At 39.0% G+C, this 16,174-nt stretch overlaps 1 protein-coding gene across 1 annotated transcript in view; it reads left to right on the forward strand.

Moving 5' to 3' along the window:
* The window catches only part of LOC132819533 (BEN domain-containing protein 4), a 45,314-nt gene that overhangs the window by 14,011 nt on the left and 15,129 nt on the right, over window positions 1-16,174 (forward strand). The window contains exons 2-4 of the mRNA XM_060831095.1: window positions 7,307-7,852; window positions 8,632-8,723; window positions 13,047-13,287. Of these exons, the coding sequence (XP_060687078.1) occupies window positions 7,307-7,852; window positions 8,632-8,723; window positions 13,047-13,287 (879 nt within the window). The remainder of the gene's footprint in view (window positions 1-7,306; window positions 7,853-8,631; window positions 8,724-13,046; window positions 13,288-16,174) is intronic.

Consider the following 16,174-nt stretch of genomic DNA (forward strand, 5'->3'; position numbering starts at 1 on the left):
GAGTTTATAGTCACTATTTTTGAAGTGCTTTCTACTCCATGACATTTACTAGTCCTACTTAATTACTCAAAACCACGTTTCACACTGCATCTTTCTTGTTAAATTAGCAGCACACATTAACCTTGTTACATTTTAATAACTCCTTTTCCATTTTGACCATATTTCTATTTTATTGTACTTTAGATTAATTAAATATGGAAAAGTGATTATCCGCTCTGTGTAATGTTTATAAGTCTGGAATGAGTTTGGACAGCATAAGTTCTAATAAACATCATTCAAAGCACTAAATTGTCCCTAATATGGCAGTAACTGGCAGTAAAATGATCACCTTTCTCAGAGGCAGTGTAGGCTGGCTTCACAGTAGGAAATGAAAAAAAAATCACACCCTTGTGATTTGAGGTGATGTGTTTGAACATACCAGACTTTACTGTGCATCCAAATATCCTAGATTTGTGAAATGTTTTGACGTTAATACTAAGTAGCCTCAATGGAAAGCGTTTCATCAGTGACATCAGTCATCTTAAGGATTATAAAAAGTCACAAAGTATCAATTTTCTTCCTATTTCTCTAATTCTGTACACTTAACCAGTCACTTGGAGGATATATATATATACACAGGCGTTCCTGAATCCAAACTTTTCCATTTTGCTGAGAGTGCTGATTTTCAATTGAATTCTTATGGTCTTAAGAACTGTGTTTTTAAGTCGATGTGCTTCTCACAGAGCCCCTGAGTAAGAATTTGACAGTGCTTCCTATGCAAAGCAAAGGAGGAGAAAAGTGGTGTGATGCTGTTCTGAGGTTACAGTTAAAGTCACAGTATTAGTTAATGACAAACTGTTTTGTCCTGTTTCTGTTGCCATTTTGAAAACTGGTAAGCAAAGCTAGTTTAAAATGATGTTTAAGGTGATTCCAAACAGTTTAACAATTTTAAACAATTTTAATATGACCATATGAAAGAATGGCAATTTTAATGAGTTTTATTAGTCTCATCTGTATGCAAATCTAACCCCAGTCTCAGATTTTCCGTATCATATCTATTTCTACTGATGGAGGAATGTCAGACATGCCTGTAAACTACCTTATACGTATTTATGAATCATCACATCAATGACAGCCAATCAGTGATCAATTTTCCTAATGTTTAAAGCAAAATAACTGTAGCCAAGATGCTCAATGCAAAACTATCTTTAGTGTTGTGTATCCGGTGAAAAAAAAAGTCTTCTTTCAATCAGATTATATAGCTAAAAAAAATGTTGAAAGTGTTTATGGAGACACCTGTAAATGATTAAATATGTGACAACACTGACATTATTTTTTGGTATGTCGGGCTGTTATTGACAGTGCAATTTATTATGCATTTTCTGTAAACTTCCACATTATGTGGTATATTTACTGGGCCTGTAACCCTGTTTATAGAATAACTTAGATATCCATGTCTTTCTTTTCTGCATTGCTGTACAAAATCACAATCACATTTATTTATGTCGCAAAACTCACTATACTTCAAAATAATTAGTCTTATAGTTATTTGGAGGTATAAGATTTGAGCATTTCTGAAAAAAAGAGAGTGCTGATTGTTTGGCAAGTGAACTGTAATTGTTAGAGGTTTGCCATGGAGAATGTGGCAGTAAATGATGACTGACAGTTAACTGCCAAACTCTGTTTACATTTTAAACTATGCTGATCAAGCTTTTACCCTGAGAAATTAAATAAAGAATGGCTGTCCCTATTTTGTTGATTTGAAACAGATGCAATGTCCTTTGTCAAAATTCCAGAACTCCCTTCGTACCAGCAGTGCAGGACTGCAAACAATAAAAGGACTGCAGCAATTTAAGAAGGGCAACTAGGGATGGACAACAAAAACTGGCCCAACAAGTGACACCTCTTTCTATGCTGTACCATTTTTATGATTTCTACCCAATTTAGAATTACCTGTCAGACCTGCAGTGGAGTGCACCTGCATGTACTCGACGCTACATATATTAAGACACAGAGTCTTGTTCTTTGCAAACAGAAAGAACAAGGATACCCACTGCACCTATTCAACCCATCAAAGTCGGTGACAGCCATTCTCTAGTTCGTTTCTTAGGACAATGCCTTGAACCAATCACAGTAAACTGCTTAGTTTAAAATTTTAAAAAGCCTGGCAGTTAATTACCAGTCATCACTAACAGGTGAATTCTCTGTGGCAATGCTTCTCACAATCAGATTCCCATTTGCCAACTAATCAGTAATCTCATACAAATGTTGTTTTCCCTTTCCTTTAGTACCTTTTTGTGAATTGTTATGAGGAGTGAATTGTTATGACAAGCTTCGCTAAGAGTCTTTTTTAATCAATACTCAATTAATTTTATGTAAATCATGTTTTGGAATGCTCTGAGGAATATGGTTAAATATGATGTAAATTTATTCATTCTGATGTTTCTCCCAAGCATTTCTTTATGAACGTGATGGCTTTTGTTAGAAATGTTGGCTAAGTGTCACAATGTTGAAAGCTGTCTTAAACAAATTAAAAACTTGCATTATCATCATATAAGGCTAAAGATAAGAAAAATAAAACTGTCACTGAGGACTTGTGGCTGAATTGATGTTAAAGACTAGAAATATTCTTGGATAATTGATGGAGAACTAGCAGGCAATATTACCGGCATTATCGAAGATATCTGTTAATACTCTCAGTGTAAGTTGGACCATATCACTATATGGTGGGGTGGGGGGGGGAACCAATGTCACATACCTTTATGAACTAATTTTTTGCAAATATCTTTTACATAACACAGCCTCTCTCTAAAACCATTAAGTTTCGGATATAGTTAGAAGTGAGAACAGGAAATGATGATATGACAAGATGGAGAAAAGATAAGGCTGACTTGTCACACTGCAGCCTTTTTGGATCAGCAATAAGATTGCAATGACTTTCGCTAATAACAATACAGAGCACACTAATGGATTTTGGCTGCTTTCCTTCAGTTAGCCTATTTGCATAATGCACAGTGAAGAAAGGTTTCAGTCACATTTTACCATCTGTATATTGAAATATGTTTGTATTCAGTTCAGCTGCATGGAAGGAAATGTCTGCAGCTTTCACTTTCATCCATGTTTGAGCACTTGAAGACAAATAAATGTTGAGTGATGTAATGAGTATGATCAGAGTTTCTAAAATGTAATGTTGTCTTATTCCTTTTCATAAACTGCATATTCCTATTGCTTTCTGATCTTAGTTCAAATTTTCAGCATAAGGCCATCACATGTAAGAGCAGAAGTAAGGCATTCAGCCCATTGAGTTTGTTCCACTGTTCAGTGATTGATCATGGCTGATCTGACAATCCTCAACTCCACTTTCTTCCTTTCCCCATCACCTATGATTGTCTTACTGATTAAAAATCTATACATTTCAGCCTTGAATGTAATTAATGAGCCAGCCTAGTCAGCCCTCTGCAGTAAGGAATCCTGTAGACTCACTACTCTCTAACAGAACAATTTCTTCCTCATCTCTGTCTTAAATGTGAGCCAACTCATTATATCCTCTGGTCCTATGTAGTCTCTCCACATCTACTCTGTCAAATCTCCTAAGAATCTTATATGTTTCGATAAGGACACCTGTCACTCTTTTAAACTTTAATGAATACAAACCTGACCCATGCAGCCAGTCCTCATAAAAGAATCTCTCTAGGGTCAGTATCAGCTTAGTGAATCTTTTTTTGGACTACCGCCAATGCGAATCTACCTTTTCTTAAGTAAGGGGACCAAAATATTTGCAGTAGGTGTGGTCTAACTAGTGCAAGGCTTCTCCATTTTTATAGTCCATTCCCTTTATAATATAGGCTGAAGTTCCATTTACCTTCCCTATAACCTGTTGAATTTCTTTTGCTAGTTTTTTGTGATTTATCCGTGAGGACTCCCAATTCCCTCTGTGCTGTAGCATTCTGCAATCTTTCTCCACCTAAGTAATGTTCAGCTCCTCTTTTCTTCATAGGAACATAAGAATTTGGAGCAGGAGTAGGCAATTCAGCCCTTTGAGCCCACTTCGCCATTTAACGTGATCATGGCTGATCTTATCCTGGTCTCAATTCCTCTTGCCTGCCTGCTTGTCATAGCCCTTTATCCCACATTTAATCAGAAACATATCTGTTTCTTCCTTGAATCTGTTGAATGTTTCTACCTCTCCTGCACTCTGGGGCAGTGAGTGGCACAGATTCACAACCACCTGACAGAGTAGTTTCTCCTTATCTTAGTTTTGAACCTACCTTATCTCATCCTATATTTATGACCCCTTGTTCAAGGCTATTCATCTGCAGTTTATTTTTATTTGGAATGTTTATGTTTGAGTTTAAGCCACCTGAGGAGATGAGCTAGCTTCTCCAAGGTTGGCAGCGTTCAAAGTAACAGTAAATCAAACAGTACAAGCAAATAAGACACAGGATACCTCCTGCTGTTGTCTTCTCTAGTACCATTAAAGAGCTCACTTATCTTCCAAATTCCAGTTCAAGAAATTAATAAGTCTTTATTAAGTCAAGACATTAATAAGTCTTTTTACAAACATGGCGGAACATGCTGTGTATTGGCACCATTTTCTCATTAAATTACTGTACTGTGCAGGTTGACTGGAGTTTGCCAAATTATTTTGTGAATAGAACTGCAGGACTTCTGTATCAGCATCCAGCGTTACTGACTCAATCAGAAGCTGGCTTCAATCTGTCAGGACTGGTGTCATTCTATTAGGCTACCTAGTCGCTTTTTGAAGTTCTGAAGAAGGGTTGTTGGACGTTGAATATTAACCCTGTTTGCAGATGTTGCTAGATCTGCTGGGTTTCTCCACGAATTTCTGTACTTGTTTGTTTCAGATTTCCAGCATTCATAGTTCATTGTTTCATTCTATTAGATGTTAATATCATTTCAGCAGGAGCTGTGCTATGCTACCAATGGCTGGAGCAACTCAATTAGGAGTTGGAGTTATTGAAACTGTTAGGTAGGATAGAGATGTAGTTACTTCTTAGGACATTGGGGGCGCTGTGAACCTATAGTTTAAAATGATGACCAAAGTAATTTTTAATTCTGGGATTATTGCCATAACAAATAACAAAGCTGATGTTCAAATGAGAGAACATCTAAACTAAGCGATTAGATTAAGGTAAACTATGTGATAATAAGACTAGGAAAATGTTTCGAACATATAGTAATTCTTTGTGTCTATGATACAGAATGTCTCAAATATATGTAAAGCCTTTGTAAAAATGTTTCCAGAATACATAGAACTTTTGTTTGCAAATTATACCATTTTGAAGAAGGCTTTTGTTTGTGAAAGATCACGTTGCATGAATTGAGATTAGAAAATAGTATAACTAACGGAGCTTATCGATAGATTTTCAGAACTTGTACATTTTCTCCAGCGAACCATTCGATCTTTCGTGCTTCGCTGTAACAGCTAAGTTTCTGCAGCTAAATAAATGTACCTCCAATTATATCAAATAATTGGGTAAGTGTGGTCTCTCCTTAAAGAACACGCTTGGACGTTATTTCGTCCCAACAAAACCCAGGAGCTGGAATCAGTGGTGAGGAATGAGTTTCACTCCAACAGGAGCTGGACTCAGTCAGATGTGTCCTCATACAATATAAAGTGTGCCTTAGTCATACATTTATAATTTAAAGAGCTAATTTCCATATTTTCAAAGCCAATTAGCACAGACAAGGCAGAAAACTTTCTTTACTGTACTGTATTCAAGGAATCAAATCAAAAGGCAGCACACCCATATCCAGCCCTATTTCTATTAATTATTTCATGGGGCATGGCTTTGCTGTAATAACAGCATGTTGCCCACAACTTAATTATTCTTGATTTTGGTTTTGTGGCTGGTTAAGGCAATTAAGTGTCAATCGCATTTACTTAACTGCAGCCTTGGTTAACTAAAGTGGGCAGATTTCCTCCTGAGAGGATATCAAAGAACCAGATAGGTTTCCAGAAGTAGTCTTTTGGTCATAGTTACTCAGAATGGCTTTATATTGCAGATTCAATTACTTAAATGCAAACTCTACAGCCGGTATAGTGGGATTAGAACCCGCGTCACTAGACCATAAGCCTGGGTCTACAGTTGTGCTAGCCCAGTGAAAGTACCATTGCACACTGTTTACTTTTGTAATGTATTACTTAAAAACAGCTAATACGCCCTGAGAATCAGATTACCTCAAATGGCGAGATGAGGTTTCTGTTGTGGCCGAAGTAAACATTAAGCTATTCTTTTCCTACCACATGTTTGATGCAAAGTTGGATCCCTAAATCTATATAAAATCAAATGTCTCTCTCTAATGGAAAGAGATGGCTGCAGTTCCTTGTGGACTATGGCTAATTGCCTAACCATTTTACCACCACAAAGTTTTGGCTTCAACCAGTGGAAAGTCTCCCCCAAATCCTATTGCCTCTAGTTTTGCTAGAGCTTATTGATGCCACACAGTTAAATGTGGCTTTGATGTCAACGGCCATGACTTTCTTTTTACTCTATACTTTCTGAAAGAAGAATGTTGACTGGCGGCAAATTTTTTTTGTGTTTTTTTTCAGTAATATTCTAGTTCCACACTACCAAACAGCTATATGAACTTTTAATTAGGAGGACTGCAATATATTTGAGATTCTAAATACCACAACTACAGTAAATATGGTAATCAGCAAACAAAATGACATTTTCTGTATCCGAGAGAACAGTACTGTATTTGCCTGTCCACAATATGCTTATCATGGAGCTCTGAAATATTTACAGGTATCAGCTTGTAATAGAAACTTAGTCCTCTGAGTGTTCCAAAATCCATTCTGACAGCTGGTACTATTTGAAATAGTGCAGCATGTGTTATGATTTTGTCCAGTTTCACTAAGATGGTGGTAAGAATTATCGTAGCAAAGATCTCAACTTGTGAACATTGACATCTATCTTTTCAGTCAGTTGTGAAGTGCTATTGATGATCGGCTGTAATTTACTGAGGAGCTGGAAGCTGTGAAAAGCCTCTTGGGTCTGTATGTTAGACATGTCATGAAAATTGTAAATATTGACTGTCTTTGTAAATGTAATAAGTCTACTCATATCCTGTATATTATAATGTACAATATTGGATGAAGCTTGTTTTCTTTGCACATTGTGTAACGTTAACTTTGAACGGCTGCTTTTATAACTTTTATGAGGAAGGTACGTTTTTGAAAAAAATGATGTGTTTGGATGGGGTGCTGAGGTGATAGTGAAGAAGAAAATGAGCTGACTGATTTTGAGACCCAACATTTGTTCATCTGTACAGTATACTGTGTGTTTCTGCTCCACTACAGAGAGTCGCTTAATACTTGATGCCTTTGCACAGCAATGCAGTCGAGTCCTGACACTCCTAAAGGACAATGGAAAACTTCTGGACACCAACCAAACTCAAGTCAAAAAAGAGAGTGGGTGTTATGATGAGCGCACGGGACAGTGTCAGCTGGTCAAAGGTGCCCCAATGCAGCCACGGGCAACGGACAATTCAGAGATGGAGTTACAGAATGTGCAAAAGAGACATCAAACCTCGGCCTTGCTTCGTGTGTTCACTGATTCTCTTCAAAGTTACCTACTTGCTGGGGGGCGACCATCACATAGTACTATTGGGATGAGTGAATGCAGTCACATGACAGACATGGATCCGCTTTCCACATCTCCCACCCATACTTTGGGAGGGTGGACATCCCCAGCAACATCAGAATCTCACGTCCATCCATCATCCACATTCCCCGAGGAAGAGGAAGAAGATGGCTATTGTCAGAGGTGCCAAGAGTTGGAGCAGGAAGTGGTTTTACTGCAACAGGAAAATGAGGAACTAAGGAAAACCTTGGATCGAATTCCAGGTGTGTAAAGTCTGACTTAGTTATTCTAATACTGATCCACAAATCTTGAATAATAATGGTTTATTGATATTCAAAATTATGTTAATATGTTATTATGTTAATAATTTTTATGTAAATTCTGGTTTTGGGTAACTGCACAATATTTTTGACACCATTTTTAGTTCTCATGATTATTAAAATTACAAAGTCTTAAAATACAGAAGCAGTTCCTATAATTTTTAACAAAAGATCCTTAGGTGTGAAGAAACATTTCAGGGACATGGATACAGGAATCATTGCAGACATTAACGCTTAGATATATGAACACACAATGGTCAAGCACACATTCTAACAATCTATCCACTGTGATGTTAATGACACTACATCAATGATCTTCAAAAGTACAAGAAAACAAGGGTAGGGGATATCATTGGTTTCTGTGGCTTTTGGCATGGGCTTAACTTCTCCTTCCTCTCTAGATCATTAAATATTGGTACTGTAAATGGCAGTAAAATCACTGCACTTGTTGACTGAATTCAATGGAGTCCTGCCAGTATATGTTTTATGCGGACCAGTCATGCAAAGAGCTTGTTCCTTCCTAAGAGTTCAATGCTTTTAGAATTCACAGTGTGTGAGGAGATGCTAATAGTTGCCATACTGTAATTACAGAGGTAAAAAGACCTATAACACAACTTTCATGAAAACCCTACCTTTCTAAATACTGAATAGTGACTCTTTTTATTGAGATGCATGCTATGGTTGTGCTAGATGCTTATCTGAAATTATTTTATTTCATGCAGTGCCCTGTCAGACTGTTCTTGATTACTATAAGACTGTACTCCAGCACCACAATCAACTAGTCCAACCAGTCTCAGAGGAGCAGCCAACAGAGGTACTTTTGGATGGAAGGAGTCCTTCATGTTATATTCTTTTTGTGCTTTAGTGAAATGCAGCTCATTTGCTATAACTGCCAAGCATTGAGATTGCATCATTAGTATTTCCTTTCTGTTGACTTTAATTTGCTTTACCCTGTGCACTGGATTAAGTAAATGTAAGCTTTGAGCATTTTATTTTAGATTTTGCTTACGGAAGCTTAAATTGTGATTGTGAATTGCTCAAAGGTAGAAAACAGAGGGTGGTGGTGGAGGGTTGTTTTTCAGACTGGAGGCCTGTGACCAGTGGAGTGCCACAAGGATCAGTGCTGGGCCCTCTACTTTTTGTCATTTACATAAATGATTTGGATGCAAGCATAAGAGGTACAGTTAGTAAGTTTGCAGATGACACCAAAATTGGAGGAGTAGTGGACAGCAAAGAGAGTTACCTCAGATTACAATAGGATCTGGACCAGATGAGCCAATGGACTGAGACGAGGCAGATGGAGTTTAATTCAGATAAATGCGAGGTGTTGCATTTTGGGAAAGCAAATCTTAGCAGGACCTATACACTTAATGGTAAGGTCCTAGGGAGTGTTGCTGAACAAAGAGACCTTGGAGTGCAGGTTCATAGCTCCTTGAAAGTGGAGTCGCAGGTAGATAGGATAGTGAAGAAGGCGTTTGGTATGCTTTCCTTTATTGGTCAAAGTATTGAGTACAGGAGTTGGGAGGTCATGTTGCGGCTGTACAGGACATTGGTTAGACCACTGTTGGAATATTGCATGCAATTCTGGTCTCCTTCCTATTGGAAAGATGTTGTCAAACTTGAAAGGGTTCAGAAAAGATTTACAAGGATGTTGCCAGGGTTGGAGGATCTGAACTACAGGGAGAGGCTGAACAGGCTGGGGCTGTTTTCCCTGCAGCGTCGGAGGCTGAGGGGTGACCTTATAGAGGTTTACAAAATTATGAGTGGCTTGGATAGAATAAATAGGCAAAGTCTTTTCCCTGGGGTCGGGGAGTCCAGAACTAGAGGGCATAGGTTTAGAGTGAGAGGGGAAAGATATAAAAGAGACCTAAGGGACAACTTTTTCACACAGAGGGTGGTACATGTATGGAATGAGCTGCCAGAGGAAGTGGTGGAGGCTGGTACAATTGCAACATTTAAGAGGCATTTAGATGGGTATATGAATAGGAAGGGTTTGGAGGGATATGGGCCGGGTGCTGGCAGATGGGACTAGATTGATTTGGGATATCTGGTCAGCATGGACAGGTTGGACTGAAGGGTCTGTCTCCATGCTGTACATCTCTATGACTCTATGAATACAATAATTCTCAGACGGATTTAATGACTGAGGAATGGCAATACTTGACAATAAGAATTTGCTCTTCTGAAGATTGCAAAACTGTACAAATGGTTTATTCTTTGATGCAATATTTTCCACACTTACAATGATTTATGTCTTTTCTTTTCTGCCTGTACTCGGCCTTAACCTAATCTAGCAGGAGTCAACTCCAGCCCATGCAGCAGTGTGAACTACCGGTTTCATTTTTTAACTCAAAACAATGACACACATACCAACTTTAATAGATATAGGGCAGTTCAGAAATGAAACCCTGAAACAATTGATAGAATCTTAGTCATAGAGTCATCCAGCACAGAAACAGACCCTTCGGTCCGACCAATCCATGCCAAACTAAACTGGACTCATCTGCCTGCACATGACCAATATCCCTACAAACATTTCTTAATCGTGAACTTATCCAAATGTCTTTTAAACATTATAACAGTATCCGCATCCACCACTTCCTCTGGAAGTTCATTCCACACACGAACCAATCTCTGCGTAAAAACGTTGCCCCTTGTGTCTTTTTTGAATCTTTATCTTCTCACCTTAAAAGTACGCGCCTAGTATTGAACTCCCCCACCCGAGAGAAAAGAAACCTGCCATTCACCTTATCTATATGATGTTTAATTTATTGGTCTATATAAAAGGTACATACAGCTGGTCCATCTCACCTGTCCTACACTATAATGGCCACATCATCAAGACTAAAGTAATGATTTCAGTGGAGATTATTAAGGTTTCAAAATTAAAATCAGACTTGCAGTCAGGAATTGAAAGAACTCTGCTACAAGATTTCATGCTTTAAAAAAATTATTGTATAAGAGCTAAACAAAGAAATAATTACTAAGTTACTTAAATTTATAGTTGTAGACATCCTGTCTTTAGCACAGAGCCTCGAGAGAAGTCACCTATTGTTCAGCTTCTAAAACTCCTTAATATGACTTTATTATGTAAGCGTGGTCTAACCTTTGATATGTAATCACCACCAGATTTCTCTGCTAGCTTCCAAAGTAGGAGCACTTCCATTTATCCTATACATAAAAACTTCATAACACAAAGCTTCACTCCTAAAATACGTGAATCATATTTGGAACACTAAATACTTTCTGCTCATCCTCCCATGCAGCTAAGCAATCTCCTGGGAGATGCAAAAATCAAAAGAGATAAATTGCACCATTAATAAGGATAAAAGAAAACTGGAAATTTTCTCCTTCATTGCTGCTGGCAATCAAAAGGAGGAGATCAAATGAACAGAAATTGATGGAGAAACTCAGCAGGTCTGCCAACATCGGTGGGGATAAAACAGAATTAACATTTTGAGTCCACTGATCCGTCTTCGGAACAGAGGAAGTGTCAGCTATCATGGTTATCTTGATAGATCACATTTCTGATCTGCTACCTGCCACTGTCGAGAGATGGTTGAATTGCATCTTGAAGCTACAGTGAGTCAGCACCCAACTCACCAGCCAGTAATGTATTTGAGGGATGCATCACTCTCTGGGTAAAGAGCATCCAGTCTTCACAAAAAAAAACCCCTAAAGAATTGTGGATGCCGGAAATCAGAAACAAAATCAGAAATTGCTTGGAAAAACTCAGCAGGTCTGGCAGAAACCTAGAGAGAAATCAGAGTTGATGTTTTGGGTCAAGTCACTGGACTTGAAATGTTAACTTCGCTTTCTCTGCACAGATGCTACCAGGCCTGCTGAGTTTTTCCAAACAATTTCTGATTTTGTTCCTGCTATCCACCCTATTCCTATTTTCACAACGTTTAAACTTTTGTTCCTTAGTCTCCCCAGTCTATTAAACTTAATCAATCTATCAACACGTTATAGGCACCTCAAAGTCTGTGTGTAAAGTAAAGGCATAAAAATTCTTGAATAACCTGAGTCTCTAAGAGGTTTTTTTAAAACTAGGAACCATTATAGTTCTTCACTGGACCTGTTTCAAGGCCATTACATCACCCACCAATACAGGGCATAGTATTCCAGATGCAGTCTTAGCAGCAAATAATAATGTCACAATGTAGTGCTTTATATTGATTTGTTTGATTAATACAATATTACAGCTTGGACAGTAGCCATTCTCTTCTTCCTGATCTGGAAGTTTAAGCAATGGATTGCCATGAATGCGAAGCACTCCAAGTTGCACCTAATTGATTTGTCAGTGCAACACATCTAGAAAGAACCAATTATCATCAATGTGATGTGTTTCTTGGTAATTCCTCTCTAAGCTAAATAATCAAATAAACCCTTCTGAAGTTAAAAAGTGATGGTATAATCTGTCATTACATTTTGAAATTCTTATCCAGCAAACATTCTTTGTTAAGTTTACAATATTAACAGTAATTATGAGAAACTCTAATCCATCTCACTTAGATTTTCACATCAACTAAAACAGTTAGATCATTGGAAGTGAATGGGAAGATAGGAATCTAACTGGGTCCCAATAATATCACAAACTATAAGCAGGGAATAGTTGAAAATGCAAGATCTGTTTGTCCATTACAATGGCAAGTGTTGTTAGTCCATGGAAGAAAATATGATTGTATATCATTTGTTGGCCCTTATTTTGAATTTTGTTTTTATTGGTAGTGTAGGTTCTGTTTGTCATGTCAATTAAATACGCTATGAAGTACAAGAAAGGATATTGATGCTTGATTACAGTGACAAAAGGGCAGAATCTGTATTTTTCACTGTGTCTACATGGTGAAATCAAATGCGATGAATCTTTACTCTGTGAGGCAGTTTTGTGTACATCTTTATGTCTCAACGAATTGTAAATGTGAAGTCAATTGTACTTTATTTCAAGGTGGTAGTACTGGATATCAGAGCTCAACCAATGAATTAGCTCTTAAACATATGATAGGCATCTTAAATAAGATGAATCAAATTGTAATCTATAAAGTATCTGAAAACTCTTAGCAAAGTCATATTTATTTGCATTCTTGTCGATTAAACTGTAGTTATAATTTCTATTGTTTCTACCTCCCATTTTCAGGGAAACAAACAGTTGTTGAACAACTATCCTGTCTGCATCACTAGCAAGCAGTGGGATGAGGCGGTCAATTCATCTAAAAAGGATGGCCGTCGACTTCTCCGATACCTCATCAGATTTGTGTTTACAACGGATGAACTGAAATATTCATGTGGACTGGGCAAAAGGAAAAGATCAATGCCACTGGGGGAGCCAGGACCCGAGCGACGTCCTCTCGATCCTGTCAAAGTAACCTGTCTCCGAGGTATGAGCTAACGTTCAGTTTTCAGAGGACAGTGTGCACTGAGTTACAGGCTACAAGTGCAAACCAAGACAGTTGAGCCACTCTGGAGCAGGTGACAGTATTCTTGATTGTAAGTCAAAATATCATGAGTTCATGTCCTAGATCAGGAACCTGAACTCATAATCCAAGCGGCCATTTTAGTTGAATAGTTACTCAGGAGTTAGACTATATATTTAGTAGTCTAATTTTTTCTGAGAAACTTATTTCATTGGAACCCGCTGAATTCTCCTATTTAAACTAAGACTTTTGGAGGGTTCCAAGTGTTTGAAATGGTGCAGTGGATTGTTCAATTTCCTATGCAATTCCTGTAGCGCCTACTAAACTGGGAATTCCCAGGGTTTTCATGTGCTTTGCCGTCTATGCTGGAATGATGACTGGCTAATGGAAAATCGAGGCTAGTGTCAAGGCTTTGAGTTTTATGTTGGTTAAACATGTAGCTGTTAATGGCACTTTAAAAACATTAATCTACTTTTCTAATCACCCTATTTAGAGATGGTGTTACTCACCTCTGGAGCAAATGGGTCTTAAACCCAGGCCTCCCACTGCAAGGCCACTCCCAATGTGCCACAAGAGGATTCCTAATGGCACCTATTGCATTTTACAGTTCAAATTAAACCTTAATTTGTTTCTATTTGAATCTAGGCAAAAAGGTAAAAACTATTGTACTCTATGCTACTTTATCCCCACGCCCACCCTCCTCTCATTTATCTCTCCACCCTGCAGGCACTCTGCCTCTATTCCTGATGAAGGGCTTTTGCCTGACACATTGATTTTCCTGCTCCTCGGATGCTGCCTGAACTGCTGTGCTTTTCCAGCACCACTCTACTCCAGAATCTGGTTTCCAACATCTGCAGTCGTTGTTTTTACCTCGTTGATTTTAACCCTACTGCGAATCCTCTTGCAAGGATGCCTGCCTTGAAGAAGTTTTCCTCCTCTCTCCACAAGAATCTCAGGGAGTCCCTCTCCCACTGCAACTCCTAGGTCATTTCCCCTGCCCTGAAGTTCTTAGAGTCATAGGGATGTACAGCATGGAAACAGACCTTTCGGTCCAACCTATCCATGCCGACCAGATATCCCAACCCAATCTAGTCCCACCTGCCAGCACCCGGCCCATATCCCTCCAAGCCCTTTCTATTCATATACCCATCCAAATGCATATTAAATGTTGCAATTGTACCAGCCTCCACCACTTCCTCTGGCAGATCATTCCATACATGTACCACCCTCTGCGTGAAAAAGTTGCCCCTTAGGTCTCTTTTATATCTTTCCCCTCTCACCCTAAACCTATGCCCTCTAGTTCTGGACTCCCCGATCCCAGGGAAAAGACTTTGCCTATTTATCCTATCCATGCCACTCATAATTTTGTAAACCTCTATAAGGTCACCCCTCAGCCTCCGACGCTGCAGGGAAAACAGCCCCAGCCTGTTCAGCCTCTCCCTGTAGCTCAGATCCTCCAACCCTGGCAACATCCTTGTAAATCTTTTCTGAACCCTTTCAAGTTTGACAACATCTTTCCAATAGGAAGGAGACCAGAATTGCACGCAATATTCCAACAGTGGCCTAACCAATGTCCTGTACTGCTGCAACATGGCCTCCCAACTCCTGTACTCAATACTCTGACCAATAACAAACAGCATACGAAACGCCTTCTTCACTATCCTATCAATCTGCGACTCTACTTTCAAGGAGATATGAACCTGCACTCCAAAGTCTCTTTGTTCAGCAACACTCCCTAGGACCTTACTATTAAGTGTATATGTCCTGCTAAGGTTTGCTTTCCCAAAGTGCAGCACCTCACATTTATCTGAATTAAACTCCATCTGCCACTTCTCAGCCCATTGTCCCATCTGGTCCAGATCCTGTTGTAATCTGAGGTAACCCTCTTCGCTGTCCACTACACCTCCAATTTTGGTGTCATCTGCAAACTTGCTAACTGTACCTCTTATGCTCGCATTCAAATCATTTATGTAAATGACAAAAAGTAGAGGACCTAGCACCGATTCTTATGGCACTCCACTGATCACAGGCCTCCAGTCTGAAAACAACCCTCCACCACCACTCTCTGTCTTCTACCTTTGAGCCAGTTCTGTATCCAAATGGCTAGTTCTCCCTGTATTCCATGAGATTTAACTTGCTAATAAGTCTCCCGTTGGGAACCTTGTCGAACGCCTTACTGAAGTCAATTATAGATCATATTACTGCTCTGCCCTCATCAATCTCCTTTGTTACTTCTTCAAAAAATTAAATCAAGTTTGTGAGACATGACTTCCCACGCGCAAAGCCATGTTGACTATCCCTAATCAGTCCTTGCCTTTCCAAATACATGTACATCCTGTCCCTCAGGATTCCCTCCAACAACTTGCCCACCACCGAGGTCAGGCTCACCGGTCTATAGTTTCCTGGCTTGTCTTTACCACCCTTCTTAAACAGTGGCACCACGTTTGCCAACCTCCAGTCTTCCGGCACCTCACCTGTGACTACCGATGATACAAATATCTCACCAAGAGGCCCAGCAATCACTTCTCTAGCTTCCCACAGAGTTCTCGGGTACACCTGATCAGGTCCTGGGGATTTATCCACCTTTAACCATTTCAAGGCATCCAGCACTTCCTCTTCTGTAATCTGGACATTTTGCAAGGTGTTACCATCTATTTCCCTACAGTCTATAATTTCCATATCCTTTTCCACAGTAAATACTGATGCAAAATATTCATTTAGTATCTCCCCCATTTTCTGTGGCTCTACACCGCCTTGCTGATCTTTGAGGGGCCCTATTCTCTCCCTAGTTATCCTTTTGTCCTTAATATATTTGTAAAACCCCTTTGGATTCTCCTTAATTCTATTTGCC

Source organism: Hemiscyllium ocellatum, chromosome 1 (assembly GCF_020745735.1).
Source record: "Hemiscyllium ocellatum isolate sHemOce1 chromosome 1, sHemOce1.pat.X.cur, whole genome shotgun sequence".
Classification (NCBI taxonomy): Eukaryota; Metazoa; Chordata; class Chondrichthyes; order Orectolobiformes; family Hemiscylliidae; genus Hemiscyllium; species Hemiscyllium ocellatum.